Here is a 17,208-nt window from a genome sequence, read left to right on the forward strand (position 1 = left end):
AACTTCAAAATCGTTTTTATACTTTTCATAAAAGCTCAAGTATCAAGAAAATTGACTTAAAAATATATTTTACGGGTATACTTTATGGATTTTATTAATTTAATACTAAATACATTATTACAGTACATATTTTATCAATATATAAAAAATGAATTAAGTGAATTAATTTGTCAATTTGCCATTTTGCCAATCAAATGTTGTGTATAGGCTGCCACAAGATTTGCCATCTCCGCATACACTTGATAAGGATGTCGGGGCAGTGCTGCAGATTGACAATTTGTCCACTGGTATTCCGATAGTGGAACAGGCTGAAGATCCAGAGCTTCCACCGGTGGCGGTGGTGGCTGCTCACGCTCCACCAACGAAAGGCAAATGTCACCGACTTGCAATTGCTGGCACTTTAGCTCGTAAAGATCAAAGCTCAATTGCGGGTTGCACGATGCCCAGCCCTGGCCATATACAAATAACGGATGGGCCGATGCCACCTCCATGGTGACCTAAAACAGAGCACAAATTAAATCCTAATTAATTCAATAAATGTCCAATGATCACACCTTCAAATGCTGCATATCATAGCTAAACGTAATCTTGTTCATATGTGCTGAGCTCCTGTCTATCTTGACCACCGTTGCCTCCTTGAGGTCGAATTGCTGACAACGCAGAGCCGACTGAATGAAATCCTCGGTGCGTATGTCCTCCACGCGGCGCAACACGCCTGTCGATAGCTCGATATAGGTGCCTCTTCTGAAGCAGGCGCTCGCCTCAATGTCTTGAGGGCTGCAATTGATTCGAATTGTGATTATTTCATTTAACATTCGGCAATGTTTTGTCACTGGTGTGTGCGAACATTTTGTATGGGTTGTGTGGATGCTCCATGGTTTTTCCTTGTTTAGCACGACCTGTTCGCTACACTTGCAATTGAAGACTGACTCAATATCTCTTCCAGTTCGATTCATTCAATTGTATGTGGTGCTTTCCCTGGGCTTTCCAGGAATGTCACCCACTCGCCGACCGTCGCCCACGCACTTCAATTTGTGTTTACCTGCACAAGAGTGTCAGGTAGATCAGGCACCGCCCGCAGGGCTCTACCTAAGTTTCTGACTAACAGCCATTGTGTTGCAGTTGCGGCTGTTGCGCCAGGCGCCTTGAACCGGACACCCTAGAAATACACAAAACGGCAAACGAATGCAATTGCTCTTGGCCTGGCATACATACTCGTATACACACACACACACATTTGTATACATTTTTTATTGAACTTTTCGTTTTCGCTTTGAGGTTGAAGATTTGATTTGTGTGAAGCGGCGACGCTTGCCAAAGCTCGGCGGCCACTGGAAGTCCATGGCGTAGAGATAGAAGCGCACATAGAAATAGATCACGCCCAGTGCACAGTAGACGGAGGTGAGCAGCAGCGGCATGAATGGAAGCGACAAGTGCAGACCCAACAGCCGACTGATTATATGCTCGTAGATTGGAATGGCTATGAAGCCGTAGAAGTAGATCCACTCAAGCACATGGATGCTCGGCTTGCTCTTATACACACGCTCCAGTTGGCCATACATCATGGCCACGTAGGCCATGTAGAGCGAGTAGCGCGGCACCAGCAAATCCACATCGAAGAGCAGCGGGAACAGAGAAAAGTAGCCTGTGATGGCCAAGATGTACGCAAATTTGGCATCTCGATGATCCAGCACGGCAAGTAGGCTGTAGATTGGACACCGATTTAATTGAGAGTCTTGCCCAACTCAGAGACTTCCACTACTCACCACATGGGCAGCAGGCACATGAGTATGGCCTTTTCGTGGACGTGCCAGCCGAACATAAAGGAGGTGCAGGCGCAGAGGACAATGGCGCGCATGAAGACTAGTTTGGCTTGCCTGGCAATTGTGAGTCGTGGTTAGATGATGCAACAGTGAAACAGTTGGATTGCTTACTCTCTGGTTGGCGTGAGGAAGAGCTTCAGCAGTATGGGCAGCATAAAGAGTACAGTGAGTGCGAACGTAATGGACGGTGTGATTGTGGGCAGCACTATGTGCTGCACCTCCTGCACCAGCCCAGAGGTCGTGGAGGGCACATCGGGATCGCGACTTCTCCTCAAGACGCTGGCAGCCAGTTTATCGGCGGCATTGTAGAGTGCCCAAATGTTGGGCGCCCAGTAGGCGTGTGTGAGGCCGCGCTTAAAGGGAAACAGGCGCGACATCAGCTGCGGCAACTGCTGCCAGAAGGGACCAAAGGACAGTACGAATGGTGTGAGTCCCGCAGCGAGCAGCTTAATCGTATTCTGTACAAACTTTCCTTCGCCCAGGCAATAGAACTTGAGCAGATAGACAGCAAAGGCGGGCGCCACGTAAAGGAATATGTGCTTGAAATTCAACAGGACGGCGAATGCAAATGCACTCCACAAATACCGTTTCTTAATCATGGCACTTATGCTTAGGAACAGGATGCCAAATAGGAATCCGTTGTATTGAAAGTGAATGTGATCCACAAAAATGAGTCCCACATTCAGGAGAAGCAACATGCAGCCAGCAATGTGATTCTGTGTTGGTTGTACGACTCCAAGGGCGGCCAGACAACTGCGTACGCCTAGCGCATAGATCAGATCCATGACAATAATTGAGCCACGCTGGAAATATACCGTTGCTTCGGAGGCATAGTTTAGGTTCTGTACAATAAGCATTTTTGGATCAACATATTTGGCCACTTGTGAGAGCAGCCACTCGAAGTAGGCGAAAAAGGGCGGATAGTCCAGTGTCCATTCACTTGTTACATCCAAATACCATCGGTTGATTGGCAAACTGTGCGTTATGGCCAACCAATTGCGATGCACTTCAAAATCCGTTGAATAGCTGCAAGGGAAATGAATTGAAATCATCAGCTCTTGCCGGCCGGCAAATGCCCATTTAACTCACTAGGCGGGAAACAGCAGCACTTTGAGTGCACTGCTTATGGCCACTAAATCCAAAAAGTAGCCGCCACTCATTTTGCTGTAATTGATGTTGACATTAGCTGGGTAACCATTTGAAAAGCTTCTATTCCTTAGTTTTTTAATAACACGCACGGTAACGTCGTTTGTGATGGTATTCTTTTTATCTTTCTTCATTAAATATCGACTGTTCGTTGGCTTATCGATGTTTGGTATTTTTAGGGCACCCACATATTTTCGGTATTTTTAGGCGCAATTTAATAGATTGGATTTGAACGATTTGTTTACATCGTTCACCTGTTGGCACGTGGAGTCTTCGTCTTTTATAATGGGGGACATTTGCGAAGCTTTATTTATCAGTACACTTAATAATGAGCGAGCATCCTGCTGCGTACAAGACTTGCGCACGGGAACCGATCTGATGCGCTACAAAGGCGGCGGCACAATGCAGCCGCACAGCCTCCAAATGCTCGAGGATCACTTTGTGATTGCAGCCAACAGCACAAAGCCTTTGCTGCATGTGTGGCCGATCAATGGGCAGGAACAGATGACAAGTATACGTTACGTGGTGCCCGGCAAGATAAATGCATTGGCCCTGACCCCAGACAGCGCCTATCTGGTCGCTGCCATACAGGAAACCATCTACGTTTGGCATCTGAATTCTGGGCGACTTCTCAACACGTTATCCAAGCATTATCAGCCCATCAATTGTATCCGCTTTACGGACAATGGCGAACATTTTGTCACCGGCGGCAAGGATGGTGCCGTGCTTGTCTGGAGTCTAACACGTGCGGTAGCTCCATTGGGTGGCGGCGACAGCGAGGAGAACGCTCCGCTCTACAATTTTAATGACCATGGGCTAGCGGTCACGGATGTGCACATTGCACTTGGTGGAATTCGCGCCTTTATGTACACCGTATCCATGGACCGTTGCTGCAAGATTTACGATCTGAGTGACGGCACAATGCTCTTGAGCGTCGTCTTTCCCGTCTCCCTGCATAGCGTGGTCGTTGACAAACTAGAGACGAGCGTCTATGTGGGCACCAGTGAGGGTCAGGTCCTAGTTTTTCACATGGATAAAGTGCCGCGCATGAAGGTGAATACCAAAACATTAAAAACTGTTTCATTTGAGTTTTCTATTGTTTTCTTGGCTGTCATTCACAGGAATACCATCTGGAGGAGGAGGAGAGCCAGGCATTTGTTGGCCACACCGCCGGCACAGCCATCACCTGTTTGGCTCTGGCTGTGAATGCGCAACAGCTGATCTCTGGTGGCGAGGACAAAAAGGTGTGCATCTGGGATGTCATCAGTCGGCAACTAGTGAAGAGCATTTCACAGCCAGGCGCCATTACGAATTTGTATTTGCGTCTCATAAGCACATCCCGATTTCATCCAGGGCCCAAGGAACAAAAATCATTTGCCGACAATCTGAAGCGTATGATTAGTCCCGATGATGACGATGATTGCATCGAGCTGCTCATCACAGAGGAGTATCCAAAGGCACCAAAGTTCATCGAGCCAAACTATGACAACAGCTACGATGGCAGCGCTGGAAACTCCGTCAGCCTTCCAGATGACTACGAGGACGTTGCGATGAGCGAGCCAGAAGAGGAGTCATCTAATGTTCGTGGGGAAACGCCAGAACGTGCTGTCAGTGCTCTACAAGCGGAGCTCGCGGAGCTTCGCGCTGAAAATGCGCGACTCAAGCTGGACGCTAAGCGCCTAAAGAACGTTAATATTAAAGATCAAATTGTGACCCCTGTAGAAAGTGGCAAAGCGCCAAAGAAAAACAAAAAACCTCGAAAAAAATAAATTTATAAGTTTTCGATTAACAATTATGTTATGTTATCATATATATTTTTTATAACCAATAAATGTTTTGTGGAAACAAACTGCTATCACCAGCAAAGAAACAAAATGGTGGGTTTAATTGATATGTGAGCTGGGTGGAGTTTCGTCACCCGGTTGTCCGCCCATGTCATCATCCTCGCTCTGCTCATCAGAAGCACTGTCCTTTTCCTGCGCCAATTGACGACGTATTTCGCGATTCGAGTCAAGGAGCTCGCGTAGCTGCGATAAAATGTCTTCGGTACGTTGCTCCACAGCGTCCAAGGCACAACTTAGAGCGTCAAGGCTCTGATTCACGTCTTCCATCTCTGCAAGACGCAATACCACATGTTAACTGCCTCAATTTATATGCATATTTGATCTATGTATAAGTATATTACCCTGGAGATCGGCCTCCGGAGCATTGGTATTGTCCGAATCGCCGGGGGACGACGGATCGTGATTGTTTCTGGGAGGCATCTTTGTTATTGCTGTTGAAACAAGACGTCAGCTGACTGACTTTTGCTTGATTAAAAAGGCAAACATGGGCGTATGCATAGCTACGACCAAAAGGGATCCATTTTGTCTCATTTGCTCACAATTTATAACAAAGAAGAGAACTATTTTTGTTCAAATATTGAATTTTCATTAACATTCCGAAACATAATAAAAGTTAATATAAATATTTACAGCCCTCTGCCAAGCTATAGCTACGCCCATGCCTAGCGATGACTTTTATTTCGATCAAAGTATCGATGAATTTTTCGAAAAAAGGCAATTTTGTTGCTAGTGAAGCAGTTCAACATACGTTTTACAGCACTGACTGACAGTCAGCCGGCTATAATAACAATATATAGCAAACACACACACATTCTGGTGACTGTTGCATAAAATTTAGACTGCACACTTTTACCTGGTACAAGTAAGTCGCTGCGACATAAAAACACATGTGCATATTGTCATTGAACGACTTGTATTTATGGCCACAATACACACACACACATACACACACAACAATTGCCACTTCACAACGAACAGTTAACAATAAGTTGTGTGTTTGCTTTCGGTGTACGTGCTCAGCCAAATGGAGAGACCGAAGATAATATACATAATTAAATACGCCATAACAACAGTATACGCCTATAATCAAAAAATCCATTAAGGCCATTTGCTACTTAGATTTTTGCTTATTCTTTTTTATTTAAAAGTTTTAAATTACAAAAAAATTTGTATCACAATTAGTATTATTTTATTTTGTCCATTACATTTTAAATAGTATAATTGTTGTGGTTGTCATTGTTGATGTTGATGCTGTAGAGCCCAATTATCGCTTTCTATTGCTATGTGGTTATGTTACATGTCACATGTTTATGCCGTTTGGGGCCCAGCTCCACGCTCAATGCGCACGATTCGGAAAGCCTGAAAATGCAAATGGAATGAAGTTGGACGAGCGTACAGGCATGCGTCTCTCGTGGTGGCCACTTACGTCGTCGACAGTGATATCCATTGTGACACTTGCAGTCCTTGTTGCCCCGGCAGCTGCCCTTGCTGCACTTGCAGGTGGAGCGCTGTTTCCGGCCAATTTCGCAGTGATCGCCGCGCAAGCCATTCGGACAGCGGCATAGATTGTTGCCAATGCAGCGACCCCCGTTTTTACAGGGTATTACACACTTGGCTGAAGGGATTTGGGATATATTTTACCTATGTATATCTAGCTAACGTTAGTTAATTGTACTTACAGTATTCACAGTGCAGGCCGTAGTATCCCTTGGAGCATTGGCATTTGTCCTTTTGTATGCATTTGCCGCCATTCAAGCACTTCTCCTTACAAATACCTGCAATGTGATGATAATTAATCTATTGTTATTGCTTGCAGGCTTCAGAAGATGTATCGCAAGACGGGTCTACAATTGATTCGCAGGGCCATGCCACCGGCGAGACGTGGCCAGGCGAACACCACGCAACAGCAGCAACAGACGCCACCACCGCTATTGCGTCCACGCGCCAACGCCCTGACGGATGAGATAATCCGTGTGGATCATGCGGGCGAACTGGGCGCCGATCGCATCTATGCCGGCCAGATGGCCATATTGGGTAACGGGCCCATGGGCAAGACCATTGGGCATATGTGGGAGCAGGAGAAGGGCCATCGCAAACAGTTCGAGCAGCTGATCCAGCAGCATCGTGTGCGTCCCACCATAATGGCGCCCATTTGGAATGTGGCCGCATTTGCGCTGGGCGCCGGCACAGCGCTGCTGGGCGAAAAGGCGGCCATGGCGTGCACTGTGGCCGTCGAGACCGTCATTGTGGAGCACTACAATGATCAGCTGCGTCAGATCATGGAATCACCCAATCCGGACAAGGTAAGTGAGGCGCAAGGCAAAGGGAAGCTAATAATTCCATACTAATACAAATTCTTTGTCTAGGAATTGCTGGCGACAATCACAAAGTTCCGTGACGAGGAACAGGAGCACCACGACACGGGCATCGATTGCGGCGCCGAACAGGCGCCCTTCTACAAGGCCATTACCGAGGTCATTAAATTTGGATGCAAGACGGCCATAGCCATATCGAAAAAGATCTAAGATCTAGGATTGAAATGTAGCGTGCGTGTGTTTGTTTAGTTATAGAAGCTTAAGCATTAAAGATACAATTTGTTAAAGTACTTACCGCCCTCGCACTGTGTGCCCTGATAGCCCTCCGGACAGGTGCATACCGACGGAGCCGTGCAATTGCCGCCGTGCATGCACTGTGGAAAACAAAAGGCCGTCTCACAATATTGGCCCATATAGCCGACGTTGCACTTGCAGATGTGATGCTCGTTACAATAGCCGTTCTTGCCGCACTTCAAACTGCATTCTGGATCAGGAACTTAAGTTGTTTTTAGTTTAGTTCAGATTGGTTTCGATTCGGTTCGAGTGTGTGTGTGTGCGTGTTTGATAAGTGTGTACATAAGCATTGAAGTGGATTGGATTGCAATTAAGCTTGGCAAAAGTTGTTCGAATGATGAATATGAATATACGAATATGTGCACAGCAGAGAACATAATGTGTGACAAGGAAAAACAGATAGAGAGAGAGAGAGAAAGAAAGGGAAGGAACAAAGAATGCATCAGAGCCAAGCAGAAGCCCCACGCACACCAAATCATTTCTCGCATTTGATATGGAGTGGAGGGCAGGGCAGAAGCAGATATAAGGAATATAGAGTGCATTGGAAGCTGTGCTCAGCTCAATTGTGGGCGTAAGCAATGGGTTTACATATGTACATCAATCCGAAAGGCATTAGCAACAGAGTGATCAAATGTGATTACAGTAGAAATCGCTTAAGACTTTAGCTTTATATATGTATATATATATACTTTAAATGTATGTATATTCAATTCAATTTCAGTCAATTTATACAGGAAATGAAATATTTTTACACAGTTTTGGTTCTTAAGCGATTTCTACGTGTAGTTTGTAAAGTTGATATAAAGCATTAAATTGACTTTTCATATACACTACCTTGCAAAGTTGTTAGTGAAGTAGGGTTGGAAGCGTCTATATCATACACACCTCTATGTGCGCATTCCTTTTTAAAGTTAAGACGTATGGGTGTGCCCGATAGGGAGGCATTCTTGCGAGTCTGTATCTTCAGGCCCACATTGAATGATGCCGTGCCCGAGCTGTTTCCGGTACAGGGCAGGAATATGCTAAAATCTAGCTTAGATAGATATCAAATGGGCCACATTGGTGCGCCAGCTGCCATAATGGATTGACTCTGATTGCACTTACTTTTCTGCTCCTGTGGTATGCGACCCCGTTTGCTGATCGACAGCGTCGGTGCCTTCAGTATGCTGGCGTCCATTGTTTGTAGTCGATCGAAATCGTAGAAATACTTGCGTCTGCCCGATTTCCAGGTGAAGTTCACATAGTTCACCTCCGATGGTATCACCAGATAGCTATAGACTGTCGTGTCGCGCATTTCGTTCGTCACCCGACCATTGTGTATGGCATAGAGGCGATCTGAGTAGCCCTGTGGAAAGTAGAGAGCTGCAAGGATTGTCAGTCGAGCGGTGCAACGGTTCAGATATACTCGCAATTCAAACCCAAAGCGGTTCGCGCTCTAAGCCCATAACCGGTCAAGTTGCGAATCGGTTAAGTTAGCTGCTGTTAACTAACATTAAATGCAAGCTCAGTGAACAGGCTCAAAGTGCAAGGTGTCTGAACTATGTTGTTCCAGAACTAGTTAGGTTCATTTTCAAACATATGCTAATTGCCTATCGAACCAGCTCTAACCGACTCTTGGAACCGAACCGAACTGTTAACAGTGCTGCAAATTGATCGAACTCACCGCTTAACATCTTGAGCTGCTGTTCGTTGATCCACAGCGAGATGCCTTGCTCCTCCAGCCGATTGTGGCGATTGTGATTGCCCTGATGTTTCTTGCGCGGACCACGCCGATGGCCATGGCCAGCGGCGATGCTGCTGTCACTGTCCGCTAAGTTATCAAAGCCATCGACATCTCCATTGCTGTGATTCTCCTCCGAGCTAGCTGAATCACCTCGCCTGTTGTTGCGATTGTGATGCTGCCGACACTCCAGCTGGCCAATGCACAGCAGTGTCTGCACAATGAACACCAGATAGACGCACTTGACCAACCAACTGAATCCCTGCTCTGGCATATTTCTAATAATGCAACGAAAAGCAAAGGGAAAATATACAAATTTTTGAAATTATTAATAGGAAAATCCAAAGGCAATGCTGCTGACTATTCTCATGCAAATCAATTTCATTAGCATGCAATCAATGATATTTGATTATTTGCATTTCCATTTCCATTTCCATTTGTTTACTTTCCATTTACCCCCGCCCCAGGCCCCAGTGCAGGCAACGAAGTGCCGCATTCGCAAATATTGTGTTAAGTATTCATCAAATAGTCGCGCTTTAAGACCTGATATCCATGGGTGTGTGTGTGTGTGTGTGTGTGTGTCTGTGTGTGTGTGTGTCTGTGTGTGTGTGCTTGTATTTTGCACACTTATTGATTTATCATTATAGTTAGCATGCGCATCGATCAGTTTCATATAACTTCACACACATATGCCAATTGCGTCTCATTGGCCTATCCTCCAATTGGAATAGCAAAGAATCCAATAACTAAATATAGATGGAAACACACACATGTACATATGTATATATATCTCTCTCTCTCTATATATGCATACATGTATGTACATATGTATATCAGATATAAAGTATGATCATTGTCTAAGCTCTAAACAGTTGACTTCAATTATTGATTTTGGCCCTCGATAAGTATTTTTACCGTTACAACAAAGAACTTTTCTTATTAGACACAAAAATTCAATGGAGATGTTTGTGTAATAATGATTATAGATAAAATATATGATATGAAATATAAAACAGAATGGGTTTATATATCAATATTTATATATTTCTTATCTATAAATGTAAGTTTTTCTTTCTTTCTTTAATTATAAGAGATTCGAATTAATATTAGAATTAAAGAAAGCTTAGCTTCGATATAGCCAAAGATTAGAAATATTTCAAATGTAAGGTTCATGGAGAGCAGAATGAAACTCTACTCAAAAATAGAATAAATATTAGTGAAAACCATAAACATTATAAGAGCTGCGCCTCAGGATTCGGTCTTCAGCATACCCAATCAATGCCAAAAAAAAGGGGTATGCCACACAATGCAAACGCTCGAGCGTTAATGAAAACTGCAGCTGAGACCAATGAGCTGCTGATACGAGCTACCAAGTGGCTGAGAGGCTGGCGAGGCTGTGACTCTCAGAGACTGTGGGTCCACGAGTCGCAGAGTCAAAGAATCGAAGGCAGAGAGCAGGTACAAAGTTGTTAGCACTTGGCGTGCTGTGTAAAAAGTTGGTCCCGGGGCTAACGAGGGGCTGAACCCAGGCGACAGACAACGCAGAAATTAAAAAAAATTAAGAGAAACAAAAAAAAAAAATAAAAAGAAATAAAAATGAAGACAGAGGCAGACAGAGAGTCGGAGAGCCAGACAGGAACACTTGCCTGGCCATACATACACACACATACATATATACATACAAAGATCTGTGTGTTGTCTGTGTGAACGAAACGGAGGGCCGAGAAAACATGTTAAGGTGTCTTAATAAGATCAAACATGGCGATTATGGGGAATTACTTGAAGATAATGACATCTGGTTATACCATAAATGCACGAGCATTGAAATGCCAATGCATTGAGCTTATGCTGTTTATGTGAAAGGGCAAAGCCAAGTTAAGTAATCCCATCAGTCAGGCACTTGGCATAAAAACCTGATCAATTTTAATTGATTATGGGACTTTGAGGTTAGGTTTTGTGTTGCAAAACGGTTTGCAACATTGCAAAAAAACAAAAGAAAATAAAAATAAAGTTTCATTTATGCTTCAATTAAACTCGATTTGGCTGCCTCGTCTCTGGATCTGATCTCTGCACCGACTGAGTTAATTAGCTCGGAATGCGTTTTGCACCCACGATTTTCCTGGGAAGCTCTAGATGGATTTTGATTGCTTGTGGCGGAAGTGCTGCGACTCTTAACAAATTATAATAAATACAAATTGAAATTTGAAAGACAATAACAAAAAAGAAAAACAACGCAATATGCCAGACTTGATTTAGTTATAAAAATAGCTGGCATCATTTGCCTCGACTTTTTCTATATAATTCTATCTGTAGGAATTTAATGTCCCAATGATAAGCGCTACACACATATGATGCGATTGCTGATTAGCCGTTAGCTACAAGTGCACAAACATAAAACGTGACCCCACAGACCCAAAGCATGGCCAAGTCACATGCCGGCGATCGTATTGTCGTTTAGAGCTGCGATACACTGGACGTACCCAATCTGATCACAACTAAATTTAGAATGTAAACAAATTGAAGTTCCAAAACATTTAGCCAGCTGTTCAAGGTAAAGTCTACATAGGCCGTGTTGAAAAATGCCCAAAAAAAAATAGTCAACTTAAAGTTGATATCTAGAGTAATTGTAGTTGATATTCGTTATGCTATATCAAATATATTCTACTTGGTGAGGAATTCCTTAAGACAGCTATAGATCTTAACAAGTCTCATTAATATACATACATAAATATCGCTAATATTATTTACTATTTGCTTCTATCTTTCAGAGTTTAGTGAGACTCATTCACAAGGTAAGGTCACATCTTCTAAGTGAATATAGATATGTATCTAACATCCAATTTAGGTAGATGTGATACTCCTTAATCTGACAGATTTGATATAGGCGGATCACATATGGGTAAATCAAGATATGGGTAAAAAGTTCGAATATGACTAAGAAAATATATATAAATAGATCTGATATAGACAAGCCTAAACTTATACGGATTGTATGTGCCTAAGATAAGATATATGAGGTCAAATACAGCTACAATTTGTTATAGGTAGGTCTCATATAGATGTAAATCGAATATATAATACGATTCAATATACATAAATTGCTCTGAAACACATAAGATCATATATAGATTTGATATATGTAGGTAGATGTGATATGGATATATCGAATATACCATAAATGTGATATAAATTGATCTCTAATGCATACATATGTATGTATATGTAGGCAGATCTGATGAATTGATAATCACATTTCGATACTCTATATCTAGAAATTCTGTTTTTTCAAGACGCACAACAAAGCCAGGCAAGCCTTAAAGTGCATTCAATTGAACCGCTATTCATTCAATTGTTCCACAAACCCAAAACACTCACTGCCATAATCATAATTACAATCATAATCATATCCCAAAATCGCTGAATGCCAGCGAATGGGTTGAGGAACACGCTCCAGGCAGGCAGCCCGATGATATGAAGACATAAATTTACTTCAAATAAATGCCCATATATTTGGGCATATGTATGGCCCGATCTATACATAATTGCTTTGACAGCAGAGACAACGGGCAACAGAAAAGGAGCGATTAACATTTTAGCGTGAAACCGAAGACAGCAGCAGCAGCAGCAGCAGCAGCAGCAGCAGCAGCAGCAACGGCAGCAGCAGCAACAATTTGTTTGCTCTTTACGATTATTGCCTTTCTCACACCTTATTACCAAGAAAATAAAGAAGCAACAACAACAACAGCAGCACAGAGGCGACAATGAAATGTGAAAATAAAAAAAAAAAAAGTCAGTCAGTCAGTGAGAACAAGAAGCTGAGACGAGGAGACGGAGAGGCTGAGGGACGGCGAGACGGCGGGACGGGATGTCAAGACAAGTTCAGCTTGGGTTTTTGGACCTGGTCAGCGGCAAACGGAAGAGCTGTGGAAATCGCACGCACACATAAACAAACACACACTCACACACATACACACATGCTGATATACATATATGTCTCTTTAGGGTAAAAAAAAGGGCGACTAACCGGGCACTCGAACTCGAGCAGTTTGTTAAGAGGGGCACAAACAGAGGCGATCATAAACAATCTATACACAATATAGATGACAACAAAAACAAGAAATCACACACACACACGCACACTTAACGTTGGGTAAGAAGAAGCAGCAGAAATTGTTGCCAAAAGGAGTCGACAGACGTTAACTGAATATGAAGCAAGCGAGAACAATGGCCAAAAGGCTGGCGCAGCTCGAGGCCAAGCGAGGTGAGACGACGCGTCGTGAGGCGAGGCGAGGCGTGGCAAGGCTCAATTCACTTGGCTACCGATTAAAACGATGCTAACAACAACACGAAAGAAGAAGCAACAGCAACAGAAGTGACCAACACTTGCAGTCGTGTTTGCTTAATGAAACACAGCAACAACACTTGAAGAAGATAAAGAAGAAGAAGAAGAAGCAGCAGCAGAAGAGGAGAGAAAAAACACCTTCAGCAAATACTCGCCAATAGGCAGCGAAACAGGCAACCAGACAGAAAATCCACAGATCGGGTATATACGACCATGCAATGATCTGCTTAACTCCAGTTATGGAGTATGAATTTTTAATAAAACATTTGTGTAATTAACTGCATATATTTTTGTATAGCATCAGAATATAACAGTATAACAGTTGAATAGTATAACAGCAGAACACTATATAGCTATATAGCAGCAGATCTGTATACAAGTATAATGATTAATCCATATATAGTATAACAGTATAACAGTATAATAGCTGTGTAGCAGCTGAACTGTATAACAGTATAACTGAAGGCTGATATAACATTCAAACTGTATATTATAAAAGGATGCAGATATAAACGCATAGAAGTACAACAGTATAACAGTATAACAGTCGAAATGTAAAAGAGAAAAACAAATTGGTAGTAATTGAACTGTTTATCGGTTAGCAACAATATAATAGCAGCATATCTGTATAACTATATAATACAACAGTATAAGTTTATAGAAGTATAACAGTATAGGTCACTAGATTAACTGTATAACTGTATATTAGTACACGAATATAAATGTATGCTTGTAAAGCAGCATGCTGGTATAAAAGGATAACAGCTTAAATTATAAGTAGACCGATAAACAATATAGTATATCATATGAAAAAGTAAAAGATAAAAGTAATAAAGAATAAAGTAAAAAATATGCCAAAGAATTGCCCACATAATAGTCGTAATTGATAAGCTGAGAAGAAGAGAGGACAAAGTTCAAAGGTGCTAAACTTCAACCTCAAGTTCATCTTTGAGTTCAACCTCAAGTTCAACTTCAAGTTCAACTTCAAGTTCAAGTTCAAAGTTGACGAAGCTGGGGAAAGCCTAGTTCATGAGCTTTAAGCAGCAGACTCGACTTCAACCGTTAAGCTAAGATCCATAATGTTCCAGACGATTCCTGTATTTATGTACTTATATACGTACATATGTATATATGTACATATATAGTCTTAATGTACATTTTGAATGATCTTGGCCATGTGCCCAATGATCAACCAGTGCGAAGAAGATAGAGGTTAACACACACATACACATACAGACACATGCACACAGCTAGCAACAGCAAAGACTGTCTTCAAGTGGGCTCAAGTACCGCTGTCAACGTCTGCGTCGCCGTCGACGTCAGCATCGCTGCCAGCGTCCAGTTCAGTGCAGCACGCGGAGAGACAAGCAGGCTGGCCAAAACACAGCGACAGACGCAGCGGGTGCCACAGCTAGAAAGAGATGCAGATAGAGAGCAGAAGGAGGCGGGCGGGAGTCGGGGGGGTTGGTAGTGGGACACGTTGTTCAATCGGACAGACGCGCAGACGTGCAGACGCGCAGCAACAGCAGCAGAAGCTACTTCACAGAAACAGAACTCTGATTTCTGTTTTTTTTTTTGCGCTTGTGTGCAGCAACTGTGTGTGTGTGTGTGTGTGTGTGAGTGCTGTATAGCATCTTGATCGAGGAGTTTTGCACACCATTCCATTTGTTTGCTGTGCTTGCTGGCAGACAAGTGGCCCGGCCGGCCGGCTGACTGGATGGCCGGCTGACTGGCTGGCTGGCTATCCGGCTGGTTGGCTGGTTGGCCTACCAACAAGCCAAGGTGTCAGCGCAGCGCAGCAGCGGCACCGGTTGTTAGCCACTGGAGTGCTGCTCGAGTGTGAGGCGGAGGCGGGCGCACGGGGCGGCGGGTCAATCAAGGGGTGTCTGTGTGGACAATGACTTTCACGCTTTTCAAGCGCGCCAAAACGCAAACACAGCGAGCAAAGCAAGTAAATGCATATACAAAAAAAAAAAAAAAAAGTAAATACATGTACATTAACACACACACATACACACGTATATGAATATGTACAACAAGTACAGGCAACCAACTGACGGCTATGATACACTGCATTCGGCTACATATAAAAATATACAACTTAAAATGAATACACTGAACGTCAAAAACAGTTATATTTTAACCAAATAATTTGTATTTAAAATACTATTTTCTTGCAAACTTATAACTTGGCTTAGCACTAATTTTGAGCAGTGTATATGCAGGTACTTATGCTTGGAGGATCACGAAGTTCACAAGCTCAGCTGATTATTGAAACTGCGCTTCAAAGCTTCAATGCTCCTTCTCACTCACTCACACACGCACATGCAGCAGTTCAGGGTCACTAGCAGCAACAACAACTGCAACAACAGCACGCAAAAAGGGTTCGAATCGAGACATTACGTAATTTATTGACAATTTTCTTGTTAGCCGGCATAGACATTTGTGGCCAGGAAGCTTGCAACGTGCAACATGCAACATGCCTCATCAACATAATCATAAACGTAAACAGCATCGTAAATGTTATCATCATCCCGGAGCGTTCGTTAAAGGCAATCAACTAAATTGAAGGCATATTAATTGAACGATCATTGGGCAACGATTGAAATCGATTCAGATTTAACCGTTGCAAGCGGCGGGCAACAACAGTGTTGCGAGCTAGTTGTTGTTGTTGTTGTTGTTGCGGCGCGCTCTTGTGCTTGCCATTTTGGCGCTATAAATTATTGCTCAAATTTCACACACTTTACTCCTCTTTTTGCATTTATATTAATCATTTTTAAGCAATTTTGTTTTTGATTTAAAATATTATTAAATAAATCACACACACGCACGCGCAATAATATTAGTATAAACATTTCATATTCATTTACATTGGCTTAATTCATTAAAGTAACTGCAACAACCAAAAAAAAAAGAACGTGAATTTTCTTTCTCAATCTTTGCGAAATTCGTTAGCAGAGAGGACTACGCGAGTAGTACCGTTCGAAACCGTTGACGAGTATTAACTTTTTGTTGATGTACTGGTGCTTAGTGTGACCGATGTCCACGAACGATCAAAAACGACAAAATACTAAATGCAAGCAGTGATCCAGTGAGTGCACCTGTTGAATACCAACATTACTGTTAATTAGCAGAACACTGTGAGCTCCACAGCAAATTGAATTAACTTTCATGTTAACTTAACGGCTTTTATGTTAAGGCACTAACCATATAACTAAAATGGTTGGGATCCTTACCTTATGTAAATATTATGAAAACACTTGATTAAAGGAAAAATACATTTATTTTGTAGCTATTTTTTTTGTTTTATGTTTTTCTTACATATAAATGTATAACATTTAGTTACAAATACATTTACAATTAAAAATTGCTCTACTTTGGGAAAAATGAAAGTACAATTACATGACAATATATATATATATATATATATATATATATATATATATATATATATATATATATATATATATTATTCGATTCAGAGGTTTATTAGAGACTGACGCTTATAACAGAGTAATGTTCGTTAACATATAGTACTTATCGATATATCGCATTGTAACAGAAAGATTTTCTTTAACACCCTTCCTCAATGCGATTATGATTTCAAATTCATTTTACATAATCGACTTCAAATTAACTTAACATTAACATAATTCATTTCAATCTTAACGCTTCAGTAAATTTAACATGCTTGTTCTTACAAAGATTCTTGGTCATGATATCT

The 17,208-nt window shown here is 42.3% G+C and overlaps 6 protein-coding genes across 13 annotated transcripts; 2 read left to right on the forward strand and 4 right to left on the reverse strand.

Annotated features, from left to right (window-relative positions):
- Positions 1-51: 51 nt before the first annotated feature.
- Positions 52-1,224, reverse strand: Atx-1 (Ataxin 1). 2 transcript variants are annotated; one of them, XM_018108487.3, is made up of 3 exons: positions 848-1,224; positions 555-777; positions 52-497 (listed from the first exon to the last, which is right to left on the reverse strand). In XM_018108487.3, the coding sequence occupies exons 1-3, from the start codon at positions 874-876 to the stop codon at positions 171-173; spliced, it is 579 nt and encodes a 192-aa protein (XP_017963976.1). In that variant the 5' UTR covers positions 877-1,224; the 3' UTR covers positions 52-170. The 2 variants fall into 2 exon arrangements, with proteins under 2 accessions (XP_017963976.1, XP_017963975.2); XM_018108486.3 differs by having other exon boundaries at positions 555-1,224.
- Positions 1,225-1,232: 8 nt separating this feature from the next.
- xit (ALG6/ALG8 family glucosyltransferase xit) lies at positions 1,233-3,106 on the reverse strand. The gene is made up of 4 exons (XM_018108472.3): positions 2,913-3,106; positions 1,935-2,849; positions 1,767-1,877; positions 1,233-1,704 (listed from the first exon to the last, which is right to left on the reverse strand). Exons 1-4 carry the CDS (start codon positions 3,101-3,103, stop codon positions 1,251-1,253), a joined length of 1,671 nt encoding a protein of 556 aa, XP_017963961.2. The 5' UTR covers positions 3,104-3,106; the 3' UTR covers positions 1,233-1,250.
- A 59-nt stretch (positions 3,107-3,165) lies between these two features.
- On the forward strand, positions 3,166-4,761 carry LOC108656422 (WD repeat-containing protein 18). Its single transcript, XM_018108473.3, has 2 exons — positions 3,166-4,022; positions 4,091-4,761. Exons 1-2 carry the CDS (start codon positions 3,255-3,257, stop codon positions 4,736-4,738), a joined length of 1,416 nt encoding a protein of 471 aa, XP_017963962.1. The 5' UTR covers positions 3,166-3,254; the 3' UTR covers positions 4,739-4,761.
- LOC108656433 (UPF0184 protein CG14818) lies at positions 4,726-5,423 on the reverse strand. Its single transcript, XM_018108490.3, has 2 exons — positions 5,155-5,423; positions 4,726-5,082 (listed from the first exon to the last, which is right to left on the reverse strand). Exons 1-2 carry the CDS (start codon positions 5,231-5,233, stop codon positions 4,853-4,855), a joined length of 309 nt encoding a protein of 102 aa, XP_017963979.1. The 5' UTR covers positions 5,234-5,423; the 3' UTR covers positions 4,726-4,852.
- Positions 5,424-5,525: 102 nt separating this feature from the next.
- On the forward strand, positions 5,526-7,418 carry Coq7 (ubiquinone biosynthesis protein COQ7, mitochondrial). Of its 2 annotated transcripts, none has more exons than XM_018108485.3 (3): positions 5,526-5,675; positions 6,630-7,116; positions 7,180-7,418. In XM_018108485.3, the coding sequence occupies exons 2-3, from the start codon at positions 6,640-6,642 to the stop codon at positions 7,336-7,338; spliced, it is 636 nt and encodes a 211-aa protein (XP_017963974.1). In that variant the 5' UTR covers positions 5,526-5,675; positions 6,630-6,639; the 3' UTR covers positions 7,339-7,418. The 2 variants fall into 2 exon arrangements, with proteins under 2 accessions (XP_017963974.1, XP_089120335.1); XM_089264209.1 differs by lacking the exon at positions 5,526-5,675 and adding an exon at positions 5,798-5,821.
- On the reverse strand, positions 5,929-16,524 carry shf (WNT inhibitory factor 1). Of its 6 annotated transcripts, none has more exons than XM_018108475.3 (8): positions 16,464-16,524; positions 9,086-9,420; positions 8,527-8,784; positions 8,257-8,451; positions 7,424-7,624; positions 6,493-6,588; positions 6,240-6,428; positions 5,929-6,172 (listed from the first exon to the last, which is right to left on the reverse strand). In XM_018108475.3, the coding sequence occupies exons 2-8, from the start codon at positions 9,414-9,416 to the stop codon at positions 6,150-6,152; spliced, it is 1,293 nt and encodes a 430-aa protein (XP_017963964.1). In that variant the 5' UTR covers positions 9,417-9,420; positions 16,464-16,524; the 3' UTR covers positions 5,929-6,149. The 6 variants fall into 6 exon arrangements, with proteins under 6 accessions (XP_017963964.1, XP_017963967.1, XP_017963966.1 ...); XM_018108478.3 differs by having other exon boundaries at positions 7,424-7,612; positions 8,308-8,451; positions 16,355-16,516; XM_018108477.3 differs by having other exon boundaries at positions 8,308-8,451; positions 16,355-16,516.
- Between the last annotated feature and the right edge of the window lie 684 nt (positions 16,525-17,208).

The sequence above is a fragment of the Drosophila navojoa genome, chromosome X (genome assembly GCF_054131105.1).
Source record: "Drosophila navojoa isolate 15081-1374.11 chromosome X, UAZ_NAV_1.0, whole genome shotgun sequence".
Taxonomy (NCBI): domain Eukaryota; kingdom Metazoa; phylum Arthropoda; class Insecta; order Diptera; family Drosophilidae; genus Drosophila; species Drosophila navojoa.